Source organism: Sus scrofa, chromosome 11 (genome assembly GCF_054392235.1).
Source record: "Sus scrofa isolate SSC_HxYL_T2T_F1_AM1 chromosome 11, Sscrofa_HxYL_maternal_Yorkshire_Landrace_v2.0, whole genome shotgun sequence".
NCBI classification, from domain to species: domain Eukaryota; kingdom Metazoa; phylum Chordata; class Mammalia; order Artiodactyla; family Suidae; genus Sus; species Sus scrofa.
Window position 1 is genome coordinate 55,952,071 of NC_139393.1, and position 17,580 is coordinate 55,969,650.

At 39.1% G+C, this 17,580-nt stretch overlaps 1 protein-coding gene across 2 annotated transcripts in view; it reads right to left on the minus strand.

Annotated features, from left to right (window-relative positions):
* Nucleotides 1-14,446, minus strand: part of LOC110255829 (uncharacterized) — a 497,148-nt gene extending 482,702 nt beyond the window's left edge. For both annotated transcript variants that reach the window (XM_084982000.1, XM_084981999.1), the window contains exons 1-2: nt 14,295-14,446; nt 13,186-13,330 (exon numbers count right to left, since the gene is read on the minus strand). In XM_084982000.1, coding sequence (XP_084838126.1) covers nt 13,186-13,330; nt 14,295-14,326 — 177 coding nt within the window. In that variant the 5' untranslated portion in view covers nt 14,327-14,446. The remainder of the gene's footprint in view (nt 1-13,185; nt 13,331-14,294) is intronic.
* Nucleotides 14,447-17,580: the final 3,134 nt, after the last annotated feature.

Genomic DNA, 17,580 nt, shown 5'->3' on the forward strand with positions numbered 1-17,580 from the left:
TCTTCCTAGAGCCAAACACGGCCGTTCATCCATCCAAGCATTCCACGAGTGATGGTGAGCAGTCTCAGGCATCCTTGCCTCCTTTCTCTGACACTTCTTTACAACCTTCTCTGCTTCTACTCCCCCCATCCCCACTTTCATGTTTGGGTTGTCTCATTTTCCTTTCCCTTGTCTTCTCAAACTACACCCTCCCAAGTGTCACATGGATGAAGACCACCAATTCCGAATCTCTGACGCAGATTTCGCTTTTGAGCTCAGCTCCTAACTGAACCACACGAATGTATCAAAGGCAAGTCAATCCCAAAATGTGGCGGCAGCATCTTTCCTCAGCATTCCCTGCCTCTATCAATGCTATTTATCATCATCCGAGGAAGACATTTTGAGTCACAATAAATCCTCTCTCCCCCTCAATAAATGTCCCTTCCAATAAATGTACCTCCTAGAACCTGAACTCTGTTTCCTCTTCTCCATCCCCTCCTACACCCCCGCAATCCTGCTTCCAGTCTCACCTTACTGCCCTCATGGTGGCCAGTGAACTGCCCAAAACACAAGCATGTGCTTGTCACGTCCATTCTAAGAATTACAAAAAAAGAAACTGGATCTAACAACACCCCGTTTCACATCATGCAAAAGCAACCCTTACTGGACCTGTTCTGTAGACAAAAACTATTCAAATAAATCTTATTCTTTTTTAGAAGAAGTTTGATTTAAACAAAAGAAACAGTCAGAAAAGAACTGCAGCTTTGGAAAACATTTCCACACAACTCACCAGTTCTCAGCTGTGATTTGACAATAAACATATGGGAGGAAATTACAGTACACGACAAAGATTTAAGAGCCCCATAAAAATACCTGTATATTTAAATGAGACATTTTCCAGACTCTTGTACCTGGGTAGAATCAAAGGACATGTTGTGAGAGTCTTTCAGTTTTGAAGAAAGAAGTTAATCTTCTATCTCCCCCATTATTAATAACTCCACAGAACTTTTACACCTTTCTACACACACAGATTATAGGAGGTTCCTGATAGAGTCCTCTAGTGGGGATAAATGCACAGAGGGAGAGGAATTTGAAAGGATTATGATTTAGTAGCAGAAACAACATTTTTTACATTTTTTTCATGAGGCAGGTTAACTTCTATATCATATGAATTGTCTCTGTCACAAATAATGTAACACTAGAAATGAAAACGGATTCTGTTAGTCCTCAGTCACTTTTATGGAAAAGAGCAGAGTGATTTAATTACATATTCTCAGGATCCTAAAATTGACTCCCCCTTTCTTGGCTCTTACAATTTTCAATAAATACACAACTTTGGACTTTCTTGACAAGTTCCCAAGCAAAATATTTCGGATTTGTTCATTTGTCTAAATTTACTTAGAAAACATATTTAAAGGATGATGATAGAATGGACCCATCCAGATGAGTAGGCTGTCTTAAGTTCTTAAATTTACTTACTTCTTTTTGACAAAATTCACAGTGCAGTCTCATTTGCAGTGGAGTAAAATTAAGGGAAAAGTTCTCTTTTCATATTAATATTTTTTTAATTGAAGCATAGTTGATTTACAATTTGCATTAGTTTTTTTTATTATTACTCTTTTTGACCTTGAAGAGTAATGAACTGTGAAAAAAATAAAACACTAAATCATTAACAATAAATAATTCCAGTTAGGTCCCAGGCCTGAAGTCTGACTTTTCTCATCTCAAAAGAACTGACATAAACTCTAGAAATAAAACTGGTTTTCTTGCATGTTTATAAGTGTTTATGTAAGTGTGAAACAATGAATTTTCTTCTTCGTTTCCTTCAAAAACAGAAATATTTTGGTTTAGATTTTCATTTTTCATTTCCTTCCATGCTTTGGAATCTTTTTAAGACACTGATGCAAATCTGCAAAGCCATAGCTAGGTGTGGTCAGCAGCCTCTGAATAAGTTTATCCTTACTTGGTGGAGGTTTGAAAAAAAAAAAAAAACTTTTTAAAGGAGTTCCCATTGCAGCTCAGTAGTAATTAACCTGACTAGTATCCATGAGGCTGTGAGTTCAATCCCTGGCTTCACTCAGTGGGTTAAGAATCCAGCGTTGCTGTGAGCTGCGGTGTAAGTCACAGACATGGCTGGATCTGGCGTTGCTGTGGCTGTTGTGTAAGCCAGTAGCTGTAGCTCAGATTCGATTCCTAGCCTGGGAACTTCCATATGCTGCAGGTGTGGCCCCTTCCCCCCAAAAAAAATTTTTTAATGAGTCTATTAATGAGTATTATTTGAGTTGACCTAAACAGTTCTGTGGAAAATGAAACAGAACACACATTTTGGTCTTCGCCCTCCCGAGGGACTTGTGAGGGTGGATATGTTCATGATCAAATCACTGCTGTGTTTGTCTACCCGTGCCAGATGCTTTCAGTCACATTTATATAGGAAAGTGAGATTTGATTCTGTTTCAAAGAAGGAAGAATAACTGCAGTAGTTTTTGTCACTACAAAATGATTTTTTTTAATCTTCTCCAGAAACTCAGAGACCATTTCAGATGTAACAGAAAACTTGAAAAAAAAGCATGGGATGTGAAAGGACAGGAAAGACATCCTTGAGCGTGATGCTTGAACAACGTCAATCCCCCACCTAAATGCAACAAAAGATGAGGACAATATCTCTCTAGAGTGGGTAAAAAAATAAATAAAGCCTGTGAGTGTAAAACAAGAGCACTCTGAGAAAATGTGTCAACAGAGGATTAACCTCTGAAATGCTAATAAGATAGGGAGGAACAGATAAAGAAATTAGACTTCATTTTTCCATGCAGAGCCAGAGATAATTGTGTATCACTAGCCAAAAATTTTATACATGTTGTCATATGTGAAAATCTATATATATTTTGCCCTGTTTTTTTTTTTTAATTCATGTAGAACAGGAACATTTTTAAACCCCTCAAAATAGCACTAGTTGTGGATATTTAATTTAACTTTAACCTTTTAACGGGACCCATAACTCATTGATTAAGGATTCATCTCCATATTTCAGCTCTTGGTTTAAGGCTCCTTGTACCACATATGTCAATCTAGGGCTATCTAGAGCATTAACGTAAAATGTCAAAAGCGTAATTCTTCTTTACAGCAGAAGAAGAATTATAAAAATTAGATCTTTCAATTACAAATGACATTTACCACTCTAATCAAGGTTAGCCTTACATGTGGTTGGGGTCAGAGGTTGAATGAGAATGGCTCTCCACTCCTAAATAACTCTAGCACAGATCTACCACTGAGGCTTTGCTTCCATCTTTAGTAAATAGTCCTATTATCTCGGTTCTGAGTCATAACAACCACAATCATGGCTATATTTCATTGTGGATTTTCTATGTACCAAATACTGTGCTCTGTTGACATAAAGGAGCCCTTAAGTATGGACACTAATGTCACACCCCATGTATTTGAACCCTAGCTCGTGGAAAAATTACCTAACCTTGATGAACTTCTGTTTTCTCAAATGCAAAATAGGCTTGATAGTCTCTATATTATAAGGTGGCTGTGAAAATGATAAGAAAGAAAAATTAAGCAATTTTCCTAAGACCACACACAGCTAGGAAGTGGAAGAACCAGATTCCAACCTAGTTCTTCTAATTTCAAATTCCCTTAACTTTCCACTGTATGACACCACATCAGAGGGTGCCCAGGATGATATGCAGACAAAAGGTACCAAAGAGGAGCAAGACGCAAACACACACACGTTTATACTCTCAGAAGGAGACACAGACTTCTGGGGTCCAGGGATAATTTAAAGAAGACAGATTCTGTCTGACTCTCAAAATCTTAGGAAATCATATTGGCAGCCTGTTCAGCTAGACGTCATGGGAACTGACAAGGACTTTCCAACCAACAGTACTCAATACACCATAGAACTCAAAAAAACAACAACAAAAACAAAACAAAATTATTGAGTAAAAAAAAAAAAAATGAGTCAATTAATGAATTCTGAAAAACTCTATAAAAGAAAGAGAAAACTCTTCTCCTGATAAAATATCTTGGAGTCTACTACCAGCTTCTGCACCTTTCGAAGACCTCAAATATTTACATTTTATAACAGAAGATGAAGATACATCAGGAAAGGTGGGATGAACCATGCTGCCCTTTGGTTGTAAGCTCAACTAGGGCAGGAAGACCAGCAATTTTAGTGACCACTCTACTCATACCCCCTGGCATGTGCTGGGTTAACTCTTAGCGAGTGTTTCTTGAATTGAATTCAATCCAATTGCTACTTTGATCTTCATCCATAATGCAAAGATAATTGACCCTCCTTTGCTCTTGAACTCTTATTTAACATCTAGGAATATTCCATTTCTCATGCATTTGGATCCCACCCACATTAAACATCTGCAAGCCATGCACATCAGATATATTGGCTCGAGGGAAACGGAAACACTCCACATCAAAAGGGATGTGCATTATTTTAAATGATTCCGTTTAATATAAAAGATAATTCATGTTGGTAGAGGGATGCAATGTTACATGATACTGACCTGGATTTTTTTTTTTTTTTTGTCTTTTTAGGGCCACACCTGGAGGTTCCCAGGCTAGGGGTCAAATCAGAGCTGTAGCTGCCAACCTACGCTACAGCCATAGCAACGCAGGATCCAAGCCGCATCTGTGACCTACACCACAGCTCCCGGCAATACCGGATCCTTAACCCAAAGAGCGAGGCCAGGGATCAAACCTGCTTCCTCATGGATACTAGTCAGATTCATTTCTGCTGAGCCATGATGGGAAATCCCTGACCTGGATTTTAATGTAGACATTCCTCCTTCTTCATGGAATCCAGAAAGTTTCATATTGGTTTACATCTGAAGAATATGTGGTCCAAAAGAGCAAGTTAGGAGCTACAATCTTGTAAGACCAAGTCTCAAAGCCACACACCAATGCTTTGAATCTTTGCTGTCACCCTGCAGGCTGCCTACCACAGCTTTCCTCCAAAAAATCAAGTTTAGGAAGCTGAAATAACATTGTTCATAAGACTATATAATTGCAACTATATTTCTGTAAAGCTATTGGAAATACATGTCAAATACCTTTAAAATATGTCTATCCTTTGACTGAATAATTCCTTTTCTCAGAATCTATCCCAAAGAAACAGTCGCAAATGCAAGGAAACATGTGTATATCATTTTTACATATTATATATTATTTATTTTTCCTCTTACTATTATAAGAGGAAAAAAGTTTGATTTTTTATAAATAAGTAAATTTTTATAAATAAAAGATCCAGAATAACAAAATGGTCAATTAAACTCAAGTATGTTCATTGATACCAAGATTCACTTTTTTCCACATTTTAATATCTATGAAATTGGAATGTGTCTTATAGTAGCCGGCATCTTATTATTCAGCCACACAGTAGGCACAAAGTAGCTGTCATTGCCAGGCATGCATCACTTTGGTCACAGATGTTCATCTTGTCATTACCTCAATGGAATGATGTACATTGCTGGTACCACACATGTCGATTTCACTACTATTTAATTTATTATTTATTTATTTATTTATTTATTTTTTGGTCTTTTTGTCTTTTGCTGTTGTTGTTGTTGTTGCTATTTCCTGGGCCGCTCCCGTGGCACATGGAGGTTCCCAGGCTAGGGGTCCAATCGGAGCTGTAGCCACCGGCCTACACCAGAGCCACAGCAACGCGGGATCCGAGCCGTGTCTGCAACCTACACCACAGCTCACGGCAACGCGGGATCGTTAACCCACTGAGCAAGGGCAGGGACAGAACCCGCAACCTCATGGTTCCTAGTCGGATTCGTTAACCACTGCGCCACAACAGGAACTCCTCACTACTATTTAAAATGTCCTCAAAAGTAACACTGTGATTCAGTATTGAGATGAAAAGTTATTGTGTACACAAAAAGACATATAAACAGAGCTGCAGCAGGTAAATTTTATATTACTGAGGCAAATATTCATCATAGGAGGGATAATCATGAGCCTATATTTTGTTCCAAAACAAAAAATTCTGTAAATGTGTTTTATGGAACCTATAGGAAATAGACGAAACGGTGCTACATTTTGCTTTTCTGAACAATATGCAAAAGAAGCATCTCCTACATGCTAAGTAATGTACCTCAAGACAAGAGAGTTGCCAAATGCTTAGAATAGATGAAAGAAATGTCAAAGCATCAAAAGGCTGGTGTAAGCAACAAATGTGTTTCAGGGGATCGTTAACACTTTTGTGTCATCATTTAATTGGAAACATTTTTTTCCTTTCATAGTTGTATGTAAAATAATGTGTCCTTCAATCAACGGCATCTTAAAATCACATTTAAACAAAGAGTTTCGGGAGTGCCCATCATGGTGCAGTGGTTAACGAATCCGACTAGGAACCATGAGGTTGCAGGTTCGATCCCTGGCCTCGCTCAGTGGGTTAGGGATCTAGCGTTGCCGTGAGCTGTGGTGTAGATCGCAGACACAGCTCGGATCCTGCATTGCTGGCTCTGGTGTAAGCCAGCGGCTACAGCTCCAGTTAGACCCCTAGGCTGGGAACTTCTGTATGCCACAAGTGCGGCCCTAGAAAAGACAAAAATAAAATAAAATAAAATAAAGAGTTTCTGGAGACATAGAGAAAACTTTGGGCTTAAATAGAGATATAAAAGAAAACAAAATTGCAAACTCACAACTATGTAAGATAATTTTAAAATAGTGTGGGAAAAGTGAAAGCAAATACATCAAAATGTTAAGTCTGCAGAATGAGATTATGATTAATCTTTATCTTCTTCCTTTTTATGTTTCCCAAATTGTTACCAAAAGAATGTGTTTTTAAATTAGTTTAAGATAATATTTAGAATATTAAAAACAAAGATGGAAACTCACCCTCCAGGTACTCATCAACTCCTTTATAACACATTGTTATAATTTATCTAAGCTTCTGTGAATCTGTTTATATTATATCCTTCCTATTCTGTAAGGCTAATTCTATATACTCGGTGAGAAACATTCTATAGATTCACAAGCTTCAAGTTCGACCTCCTGCCTGGTGTTGCTAGGCTGGGCTCATGCATGTCAATCCAATCTCTATTCTTCACACTTTCACAATGCTCAATCAAACCTTCCTGGCTTTTGCTATTCTAACCACAAATGCTAATTTATTAAGTTTTTCTAAATACTGAAGTTCTTTCAGAAAAATTAAAGACCTTTCCAACTCATCTTTCTTAGTCCTTATAATTATTCTGAGATCACCACGCTAGACTATTCTGATATCAGGTCTATAGCCTAGCAAGTGCATTTCCAAGTTATTTATCCAGTTTGGCATATTTTGGTCTCTTCCCTATATGACAGAAACTAAGATGAACAAAAGAGGAAACACCTCTTTTCTTGGATATATTAGCAATCAAAGGGGCTTCTGGCTGGCATAGTTTGCAGCCATGGACTTTTGGATAGGAATTTAATATCATACACTAGAATTTCTGAGTTCACTAAGAAGATGAATGAGGAGTTCCCATCGTGGCTCAGTGGTTAAAAAATCTGACTAGGAACCATGAGGTTGCAGGTTCTATCCCTGGCCTTGCTCAGTGGGTTAAGGATCCGGCATTGCCGTGAGCTGTGATGTAGGTCACAGACTCAGCTCGAACCCTGTGTTGCTATGGCTCTGGCGTAGGCCGGCAGCTACAGCTCCAATTAGACCCCTAGTCTGGGAACCTCCATATGCCGTGGGTACGGCCCTAGAAAAGGCAAAAAGACAAAAAAAAAAAAAAAAAAAAAAAAGAAGATGAATGATGAGAACATAAGGTGAAGATGGAACAGAAATAAGGAGACACGGAGCTTAAATTAAATCTCAGAACCAGGGGACCCTAAATAAGCTGGATTCATCCTGGGCATTGTCCCCAAAGCCCATCTTTTTCTCTGCCCTGGGTCTTTTTAAATTTTACTGCATTTACAAAATTCATCTGTTACTTCTCTGGTCTCTCTCCTTCTCCTACAGATCAAACACATTTTGCCCAACTGCCACAGGCAGCCCTGGATTGCAAATAAGAAGCAGGCTAAACCCCAGTTTCTTGTTTGGGCTCTTCATCAGTCAACGCTGCCAAAAGACTTCCACCAAAGCAGCATTTCCATTTGTCTTTGCAGTTCACAAGGTCCCAGCCTTCATGCCTCATGCCCACACAAGCTTCTGTCACTCATGGACTCTGTGAGTGGCCGTCCTGAAGATGTGATGAGGCTATGAGAGCAATCAGTCCCACAAGAGAGGGTCAATGTGCCCCAAACTAAGCTCTTCCCTGGCACCATCAGTCAGACACGTCCTGAATAGAAGCTTTGTTTTCACTTCAGTTCCCCCACAAGTAAATTTATATGCTGGTATAATTATAAAATCATTTAAGCATTTAACCTGCAGCTCATAAGCATGTTCAACACCCTATTGGTGCCCCATCCTACGCCTAACTAGTTGAAATAATAAATAAATAAAATCTGGCTTGATGTTACTAGCTAACAACTAATAACAAATATCTGACTTGGTCTGAGATTGAAGTTCAAGACTTACTTTGCTGGAGCTAGTCTTTTCCCAGACTTAGGCACAGAGGTATGATGGGGAAAGATGGGAGGCAGAAATGCCGTGGCAATACAGCGCTTACTTCAAATCAGAGATACAACACATCAACTCAGCGCAAACTTGAGGAACACCCAGAGCACAAATTTGAGGGAGGTGGGGGAAGGGTCTGCTAGAAATGTCTTGTCACTGTCACGTTAAGACTTACCAGACTTTGTAAAGTCAGAATCTGCCCAAAATAGTAAAAATAAGGATACATCTCATTGCTCTGTCATGTGTGAGATGTTCATTAGCATTTCATGCATGCAGGCAGAAAATTGCTGGAGAAGGGAAGAAATCACATTCTGAGCTTATCCCCCACCAAGAGCTGCAAATTTGGCATTTCTGCACAGGAGGAAACCATACCCTGCTGGCAACAGACTCATCATCAACCCGACCCGCAATGAAAACACAAAACAAGCAAAATACCCTGCATCTGTATTGCTCTCAGTACCTTGTGAGTATGTATCAGTCTTAGGAACATATCTTGGAATCATTACACAAACTCTTTCCACCACAAATACTGTGCTCCCTATCTGAATTCTGCTCAATTCATTAGGACAGAGGTACAATTAGCTTCCTAATGATCAGCATACTAGGGATTTGAGGAAACAGGGATTCTAATGGAAGAGTAATGAGCAGTGACAGGGTCTAAAAGCCAAGTGTCCTAAGGGGGAAAAAGTGAGCTGGATAATAGGTGCTTGAATTCTGAAGAGTCAGTTTTGTGTGTAGGCACTTCCAAGATGAGGGTTTTATCTCATGGTGGCCTAGAGTGACAAGTGTATGGCCTAAATGGTGCTTTACATTAAAGATGCATGCTGATGGGAAGGACAAAATAAGAACTATTACATTACATTGTCTTCAGTGTGTCTTTGAACTGACTTTCTGTCACCTGCCTCTAAACACCCTCATGTTGCAGCTTGCAAAGGACTGACAGCTTTCAACTGCCGCTGTCACCCTTCCCTCCATGCTGACACCTCAGATCCTAGCCCCAAATCTTAGCATCCCTTTCTTTTAATTCTCTACTAGGATTTATTCCAATCATTCTAAATCACTTAAAATAAAAATCAAAAAGAAAGACCTGAGAATATTAGCCATTTACAAACCATATTTTTGCAGAACATTCAATGCCATGAGAAAGTGCTCATCATATAATATTAAATGAAAAACCTGGATACAAAATTGCATAGGCACTATGATCTGATCTGACTATTTATAGGTCTGTATGTGTGATTCCAAGATATTATTCTTGTTCATTTCTTGAAAAGGTGGTTAAGAGTCATTTTGATTTTCTTGTTTATGCTTTCAAGAATTTACAAAATTGAGCATGTATTATTTTTATAAGCAGAAAAAAATAATCATTTTAAACTGCTACACAGAAGTAAGATAGTCCTCAGTTTAAACCTGCATGTTATTATTTATTTACACCACGTTCTACTCCACGAATTTCATGTCCTATCATCTGGATGCTGCCTATCTCACATGGTTCATCTTTGTTTCTGGCTTTCAGGATGCAAACAAAGCAAGCAGGCTGATTTCTGGGTGCCTCCTCAGCACGTCAAGTGTCAGGAAGCAAAAGGAGCCAGAAGGACTGGCTCCTGGTCCCCATCCTTCCCCTAAGAGTAATCAGAGACCTTGGAAATCCCCAAGCATCCTGGGCCAAACTCTCCCCATATATGAACTGCAAGGTTGGGCTGGATAATCCTAAAGGCTCATCTCACTCAAAACTTCTCCTTTTCATGAGCTGCTAGATCCAACTGCAGCAAGAAGTTGTCATCACCACAAATGTGAGGTTACTGCACAGTTCCATTCACAAAACAAAGGATTCTCAACTGGAAGTGGTAAAAGCCAAGCGTCCTAGATATGCCAGAGATCCAACTTGCTGTTCTATCTCAGAGCAGATCTCTCGGGCAAAATCTTCATTGTCAATGTAAATTTGACCCAAATATCAACAGTACTGGGTGGAAGAGGGCTCAGAAAAGAGAAGGGCAAGAAGGCCTTTGAAAAACATTAAATTATATGCGGTCCCAAACATAAATAAGGAGTTATCTCTTTAATCGACAGTTAAGTTTCATAGTCTGAATTCACCTGGATCTTCGGGTGACTCAAGTATAAACACCTGGGATGATTACAATACTCTGATCTCAACAATTAGCTGTAGAAGATACAACCCTTAAGGATAGAATTATTGACATTCTAAAGTTAAATTCTTAAAATTATACAAACGAAACATAAATTCACTATCAAATAAAATTCGAACCATACAGATGTACATACAGTAAAAACAGGAGATTCTCCTTCAAGTTTCACCTTCTGCCCACCCACCCCACTACCAACAGGCACCTGTTTTAGACCCTTTTTGTTTTAAATGTATGCATCTTCACCTGGTTCCTATCCATTCCTCCCAAAGCACTACAAGAATATCTATAAATATCACAAGTCTTTGTTCTGTCAAATTTAATCATAAACTTGACAAATTTCTTCTAAACTGGAATAGTTGCTTTTGAAGAAAAAGTCCATTATGTATAGCTTCCAGAATTGATGCTGACCATTATTCTCTATCCCTGCTAATCTTGTTATCTTTAAAATAATAAGCATGTGAACATGAATAGTAAAGGAAGAAATGTTACTAGGACAGCAAGAATAGCACAGAAGCCTCTGTGTGCAGCTTTCGGCCCCTCAAACACAGGCATATGCCAATCTTCATTAGCTCAGGCTCTTAACTGAGCTCAGCAGATGCCCCAGTTTAGTGCCCATTTGGAAACCCATCCCACCTGTGGGTGCTGCTAGGAAACAGCATCACAATCCTTCCTTCTGTATTCCCGGGCAGAGCTGTGGGTTCAAGAGGAAGGACCAAGTACTTTGCTGATACCTGATCCAGAGATGGTGCTTAGACAACAGTCCCTAAGGTTTCTTTCTTTTTTTTTTTTTTTTTTTTTTGTCTTTTTGCCATTTCTTGGGCCGCTTTGGCGGCATATGGAGATTACCAGGCTAGGGGTCTCATCGGAGCTGTAGCCACCAGCCTACACCAGAGCCACAGCAGCGCAGGATCCGAGCCACGTCTGCAATCTACACCACAGCTCACTGAGCAAGGCCAGGGATCAAACCCGCAACCCCATGGTTCCTAGTTGGATTCCTTAACCACTGAGCCACGACGAGAACTCCATGGTTTCATTCTTTAAATGCCAACATAGACAATTTATTACTGGCAAAACCAATTCTGTGCAGAGATCACTTCAGTATAGAGCTCACTTAAGAGGGGAAAAAATAATTTAAGGAATTAAATACAATTAACTAGAAGGCTCAGCCCCCCCCCCCCATTATTACATTGGCCTCAATGGGAAAGATGCTTTTTGTTAAAGTAACCAATAAAAACTATCATTTATTGAGTGCTTCCTATTTTGAGCATCTTACGTAAGTTAAGAAATTTAATTTCACAACAAACGTAGAGGAAGGTACTGTATCATCCCTATTTTAAAGATGAGGAAACCAAAGAACAGGTTGCTGGTCAGCTTCATCTTGACAGCTTCATCTTGACTCTCCCTCCAAGTAGTGAAATGGCTGTGGTAGTGTCAGTCCTTACATCTCCTTCCCATGCCATTCAGAGAAAAAGAAGCTTCCTTCCGGACTCCATATGCTCATTGGCGTAGCTGAGTTATATGCTCTTCCCTTTATGTACAGTGAGACTGAGATATGCAGATTAGACTAAGCCAATCAGAGCCATCAGATTATATACATGGAGGTATAAGCAGGATCAGTGTCATCTAAAATTCCTGGGTGGGTACCTGAGAGGTGAACACCAAGTATGCCTACTACAGTACTCATAAGCCAGAAAAGAAAAGAAAGTTTGTCCAACAGTAAAATTTTAATCACAGTCCAGCTTGAAACTTTTAATTCCTATTGGCACTATTTGTTCTGGAAAAATATGTCCTCCATGCAGTTACTTTTTTTAAAAGCCAAATTTTTATTCCATCTCCTCTTCCTCAGAATCAATTTTCTCCTCAGGGCAATAAGTTTACAATACATATTGGGCACTCTCAGAAATATATGTGATAATGGCTTTTATTAGGAAATGTGATACTGCAGAACTAGGACTATCACATACTCTGTGAATAGAGAGAAAAATCAAGATTTCAAATGAGAAGAATCTTTCTACCCAGTCATCTTAAGATGTGTTATTTTTACCCCTGGGTTATGAACTTAGTGCTCTGCTTACAAGCCAAACACACAAGTGAAATCGAGAACTGTGTGAGTCCTTAAGAACTTCTCAGAATTTTTCCTCTGCTTTTATTCTAAACAGATAATTAGCTATCCAATCTAAATGATGCCCTCAAATGAAGATGCCACTGGGTTCTTTGGGAACACACTGCAAATTTCAATGAGCTTCACTACCAGCATGATGCCTATATTGAAACTAACATTAAACTCAAGTGGATCCAATAAATGTTTGTAAAACATAGGCTGCCTACTATGTGACCATCTTGATCATGCCTGAGTCTCAACAGAAAACATCCTCTACAGTAGCTTTCATGACCACAGTTGGTTGTACACAAACAGATCAGCACACATGTATTTGAGCATCTGTGCTAGGAAGAGAAGATGCAGACAAGGGTAAATGTTATTCCCAACCTTACCTCTCCAGGATACATGGTTGAATTCCATTTTCCTTGTTCGTCATCATTTCCATGACTTTTCTCTGGACCTTCAGTTAGTTTTCCACAGCTATGATAAATTGATGTCTCACCATTGAACTCCACAAATAGAAACAACCAATGCATTCTAGAAAAAAAAATAAGTGGCTTATTTTGGGAAGCTCAATCTCCACCACAATGCTTTTATATTAAGTTGTGCTTAAATGGAAAAGAAAAATAAATATAAAATAGAAAGGTTAAGCATAACATATATTACCTAATAATCCAGGGAGAAACACCTCATATCACTGTTACTAGGGATGACTAATCCAGTAAATCCCTTAGCTAACACCAGCTGTCTGTAATTGAAACAGACCGGCAACCATTCCCAGCCTACAACGTACACACATGCTGCTAAGAAGGACTAATTCTATCAAGGTGAGCAGCCCCAAATTTCCTTCAGTTCTGCTCCTAAAGAAGCTTCAAAGTCATTTTAGTCTTCCCCAATGTGACTTAAAGCTCTGGAGCAGGCATACAAAGGGGTGATTGAGGTCTGCTACTTTAAGGCAAGAATCCCTCTATAACCATGGTTATCCATGGATCCAGCAATGGGAAGCTGAGCAGGGCTGCTCCAATGACCCTTGTCAAGTTCCAACTATTGGGAAGCCATTTCTTATACTAAGTCAAAGTCAAGTACTTACACCCCTCCTCTCTGCCATTCCCATCAAAACATGTCTAATCCCTCTTCCAATGACAAGCCTTTAAATAAAGGAAGACAGCTATCATGTTCCCATCTTAGTCATAGCTTCTCTGTCTTCTTCATAGAACAGCTTGCATATATTTTGCATCATCTTTCTCCCTGTCACTTTGGTTAAGCGAGTTAAGTGATAAAAACAAATCTAGATGGTTGGAAAAGCATATCTGCTTCCTCTTCTACCATGTTGCTTTTGTTAATGGCTTTTATAATCATTTCGTAGCCACTCAGAATAATTGAATAAGTGAGCCAGTATACATCCTAATAAGCATTTACCCTGAGAATGTCCATTTTGTCTTGAGTCAACATTCATACTGCTCTGTGTCTCTTTAAATGATAGCCTCCTGATTTCTCCCACCTTTGAGTCTCTCTGCACTCAGTCTTCACCATTCATTCATTCTTGCCCAGTAGATTAAGGTCAGGTAGCAAATGCCTCTATTCTACATCATCTAATTGATCATGCTGGTGTGACATTTCAATCTCTGCTTCATCTGGAGAAGCGGCCTCGTGTTAGATGGTAATGCTGTGGAGGAAAAAACAGAAAGAGAAAAAGCCTATTAACCTTCAGAAAAGGATAGTACAATTTGTGCTTCTCAACACCTGATTATTTTCTAAGCACTAAAACTTTCCATTTATTAAGCCCTAGGTGGGTAAGTGATGCTTTTACAGAGAACAGGAGATACCATTTTGTAGCAATTTTGTGGCAATCACACAAACTGGGAGAGACTGAAGGAATGACCAAATAGGAATACCACAGATCTGAGTTCCAAACACTAGCTCCTCTGTCTGCTCATTTACATTGTTATTTAGAAAGCTCTAATCTGGAACTCCAAAAGTTAGAATTCAGACCTCATCTGAAAGACTTGGCTTATAATCACTGGCCAGACCAAAGTATTCCATATAGACCCAGCCTCTACTGTGTACAGTAAACTCAGTTATCCTTCAAAATACCCTGTCAAGACCCAGAAAGACGGCTCCATTTTACAGATGAGGTCAACCGAGGCTTGGAGATTTATGACTGGCCAAAACTCACATAAGTGCCAGAGGGAGTTAAAATAGGAAATCAATCCTTAGTTCAGGATACCACACTAAAGTGTTCATTGCAGCAGTCTTCACTGCTTAGTGTAGCCCCTGCTCTTTGAGACCTAACATTACAAAATTAGCCTCTGCTTTTACTTGCTCTAGATTTTGGACAAGTGACACAAACAAAAGTCAGAGGAGAAGAAGGATCCTAAAAAGACTGCAAACGTGTGTCCTGAAGGATACCTCCCCAGGATGCTGCCCCGCAGCCCACCCTAATCTTGAGTTCAGTGATGACAACCATCATATTCTCTGATTATGCACGAACACTGCAAGGTGGTCTTAGTGTCTGGTGTAGCCACACCTCCTTCTGTTCCTTGCTGCAGAAACCTGACTCCAGACACCTATTTCCAGCAAATCTACAGGAGCTTGCAAAATATTGGGTCTCAAGACAGTAGAACCAAATTTTCAACTCTTTCTGGGTTAAGGTCTGAAAACCTATTTTTTTTTAAATGTTCTAATGTGGGGAGAACATACATTTTTCTTTATTATTTTCTGAGATCATTGGGAAGTTTCCCACTGAAACTTTTTTAGAAAAGAAAAAAGAAAAAAATTCTCGGGGGGGGGGGTGCAATTTTCCAGATATTTCTGAACCTTCACACCACTTTGGGATTAATCATATGAATATCGTGAATCTTTTTTAGGTAACAGTGCAGAACAATTTTCTAATCTCTGCTTTGCCATTTTCTTTATAATTGTGGGCTAGTGACATATGTTCCTTCATCTGTAAAATGGTGATAATATTAGCCTACTCCAGGGAAATTTTGTAAGAATAATAGAAGAAAAACCTTTAAGTTCAGCTATAGCAACCACCCCCATGGAAGAAGTTTTCTAAGGGATTTGTGAGGAGTGGGAGGGAGCATAGAGGGAGTGCTCCCTAAGGTATAGCATCCCACCTCCTCTTTCTCTAGTACAGTCTCCTTTATAATCCATTTCTTCTTCTTGTCCAATGGTTTCTCCATCAGGCCTTCTACAGGTCCCACGTAACTACTGTCCTCAGGTTAAGAATACTTGCTTAAGGTTTTGTTTGAGATTCCCTCATTTCTACACATGCATAGCTGCTTTCAGGACTATATAAAATATGTTAATGCCATGAAGAAAGACTCTTATATTCAGGAAATTGTAGTAATGTGGAACCTGTTGACTTTTCACCTGGGAGACCAAATACATTACCATCCACTTCCTGTTTTAGGTTTAAAAGGGTTGACAAGCTCGTATAACCCCACATCAATCAGACAAAAGCTAGCTCCAGGGTAAGCTATCCTGTCATTCTTTTTCTTTCTTTTTTTTTTTAATTATAGTTTATTGACAACATTGTGTCAATTTCTGCTGTACAACAAGGTGACCCAGTCATACATATTTACACACATTCTTTTTCTTCTCCTTCCTTTTATTTATTTATTTTGCTTTTTAGGGCCCCACCTGCAGCATATGGAAGTTCCAGGCTAAGGAGTCAAATCAGAGTTATAGCTGCTGGCCTACACCACAGCCACAGCAATGCCAGATCTGAGCCACGTCTGCAAGCTACACCACAGCTCACAGCAATACCGGATCCTTAACCCACTGAGCAAGGCCAGGGATCGAACTCACATTCCTCATGGATACTAGCCGGATTCGTTCCCACTGCACCACAATGGGAACGCCAATTGTCATTCTTTATATGTCTGTCTTTTGTCCTTAGTTCCCTTTAAGGTCTTCTCTTTATCCTTGCTTGTAGTTTCACTATTTTATGTCTGGGTATCAATTTCTTTTCTTTGGCTTTGGTTTTGTTGCACATTTTCAGAGTACTCATGCCTTTTATTAGTTCTGGAAAATTCTCAGATGTAACTTCTTTGAAAATTACTCCCTCCAAATTCAACTTTTATAATACAGTTTTTGGGTATTTTAATCCAAACATTTATTAGTCTTGTTTTTTATGGATAAGTCAGTTTAATTTTTCTTTCTGAGGTAGGAAGAAAGGTGTTGATCACAAAATGACACGCAAGGCATTTTTGCATGGCTGCCAATGCTCTATTTTTTTAACCAATGTTTAGTGATTGTTTTTTGTTCATTTGTTTTTCTTGGGGGGCGAAGGAGAAAAGGATAGCTTTATTGCTTTGCCAAGCAAAGGTGGGCTAATGCCTCCAAAAACTGTATGTCTGCACATTCTTTTTCTCATATTATCTTCCATCGTGTTCTATCACAAGAGAGTGGATATAGTTCCCTGTGCTATACAGCAGGACCTTATTGCTTATCCATTCTAAATGGGATAGTTTGCATCTACTAACCCTCTTCTTACACAGTCAGCCTTGGAGGGAATAAAATAATACCCACCCCTGGAGAACTAAGGAAACAAAAGAAACTAACTTCAACTGAATACCATCATGGCAGAATTGTGAAAAAATAAAACCACAATTTTACTGGATTTAAAAGGAAATTGCACAGAGGAAAGCACATTTCTTTTGGTCTACCTAAATAAATAACATTAGTAACTTCTACTAGTAGTAAATGCCCACTCTCTTCTACTGAAAGCCCTTAGTTTGCAGAGAATGTAGATTAGGGCAATAGGTCAAGATGCTAACAAA